Raw genomic sequence first — 1938 nt, 5'->3', positions numbered from 1 at the left:
AAAAAAAAAAAAAAAAAAAAAGAATCCCCAAGCTTTCTACCAGATGCAAATAGATGCTAGGAAGAGGATGAATGGTTCGTGCAAGCAGCTTTGATGTTCCAGTTACACCTGCCCAAAGTGCCCTATTATAGACATATTTGCCTAGAAAAAAGACTAGGATATACTCAAATTTGTCAACAGTGGTTATCTTTAAGTATTCTGGAAGTTCTTCTTTTTCCTTTTTTCCTTTTTTTTTTTTTTTTATTTGAGACAGGGTCTTACTCTCGAGTGCAATGGTGTGATCACAGTTCAATGCAGCCTCAACCTCCCCCATTCAGGTGATTCTCCCACCTCAGCCTCTAGAAGAGCTGGGGCTGCAGGCATGCACCACCACATCCCCCTAATTTTTATATTTTTTGTAGAGACAGGGTTTCCCCATGTTGCCCAGGGTGATCTTGAACTCCTGGATTCAAGCGATCTGCTGACCTCAGCTTCCCAAAGGGCTGGGATTATATATAGGTGTGAGCCACCGCACCCAGCGTTTTATTTTTTTCTTATTTTATAACTTTCTGCAATAAACAGGGTTTTTGAGGCATGAAAAAATTTAACTTAAAAAATAAAATAGGCAAGTAGCAAATACATACTGAGAACCATTTCCTTATTAAAGAGCAAACTATGAGAATAATTTCTTTCTTTTGTGTGTATTTGTTATTCTTTTTTGTTGTTGTAACCACCAGAACAGGCAACGTTAAGAATAATTTTTGAAAAATATTCACAGGCATCTGGCCTCTAATTCCACCCCCAAAGTCATCCCTCTTCCTGTCCCAGTGGTACTTACATTCCTGAAGACATTCTGTGTCTGTGCAGTAGGACTGGGACTGCCGTAACTACAATGAATAAGAAAGGAAAGTTAGCTATTAGATTTAAACACAAGTAGACAACAATTACTAGAAAGATCATGTTTTGGTCAGGTGTGGTGGCTCACATCTGTGATCCAGCACTTTTGGAAACTGAGACAGGTAGATTGCTTGAGCTCAGGCATTCGAGACCAGCCTGGGCAACATAGCAAGACCCTGTGTCTATAAAAAATGCAAAAATTAGCCAGGTGTGGTGGTGTGTATCTATAGTCCCAGCTATTAGGGAGGCTGAGGCAAGAGGATCACTTGGGTCTGGGAGGTGGAGGTTGCAAGTAGTAAGCCAAGATAGCAAGTAAGCCAAGATAGCACCACCAGACTCCAGGCTGGATGACACAGTAAGACCTTGTCTTAAAAAAAAAAAAAAAGTTTTGTTTTGTTTTTGAGACAGGGTATCATTCTGTTGCCTAGGCTGGAGTGCAGTGGTGCAATCCTAGCTCACTGCAGCTTCAAATTCTGTGCTCAAGCAATCCTCCTGCCTAAGCCTCCTGAGTAGCTGGTACTACAGGTGTGTGCCACCATCCCTGGGTAATTTTTTAAAGATTATTTTGTAGAGATGGGATCCTACTATGTTGACCAGTCTAATCATGAACCATGTTTTAGTTGTTATTTTTATTGTAGTATTATTATTATCATTTGAATTTCACTCTTGTTGCCCAGGCTGGAGTGCAATGGCACAATCTCAGCTCACTGCAACCTCTGCCTCCCAGGTTCAAGTGATTTTCCTGTCTCAGCCTCCCAAGTAGCTGGGATTACAGGCACCCACCACCACACCCAGCTAATTTTGTGCATTTTTAGTAGAGACGGGGTTTCACCATGTCAGGGGTTTCACCAAGGCCAGGCTGGTCTTGAACCCCTGACCTCAGTGATCTACTTCCTTCGGCCTCTCAAAGTGCTGACATTACAGGTGTGAGCCACTGCGCCTGGCCCCATGTTTTTGTTTTGTTTTGGGTTTTTTTTTTGAGACGGAGTTTCGCTGTTGTTGCCCAGACTGGAGTGCAATGGCGCGATCTCGGCTCACTGCAACCTCCGCCTCCTGGGTTCA

General features: G+C 42.8%; 1 protein-coding gene across 1 annotated transcript in view; it reads right to left on the bottom strand.

Moving 5' to 3' along the window:
• Nucleotides 1–518: 518 nt before the first annotated feature.
• Nucleotides 519–1938, bottom strand: part of SMIM14 (small integral membrane protein 14) — a 77982-nt gene continuing 76562 nt past the window's right edge. The window contains exon 3 of the mRNA XM_017527249.2: nt 519–866. Within this exon, the coding sequence (XP_017382738.1) occupies nt 534–866 (333 nt within the window). The 3' untranslated portion in view covers nt 519–533. The remainder of the gene's footprint in view (nt 867–1938) is intronic.

Source organism: Cebus imitator, unplaced genomic scaffold, assembly GCF_001604975.1.
Source record: "Cebus imitator isolate Cc_AM_T3 unplaced genomic scaffold, Cebus_imitator-1.0 Scaffold47, whole genome shotgun sequence".
Classification (NCBI taxonomy): domain Eukaryota; kingdom Metazoa; phylum Chordata; class Mammalia; order Primates; family Cebidae; genus Cebus; species Cebus imitator.
Note: the sequence above shows the minus strand (reverse complement) of the source record. Positions and strands in the feature narration are given on the sequence as shown.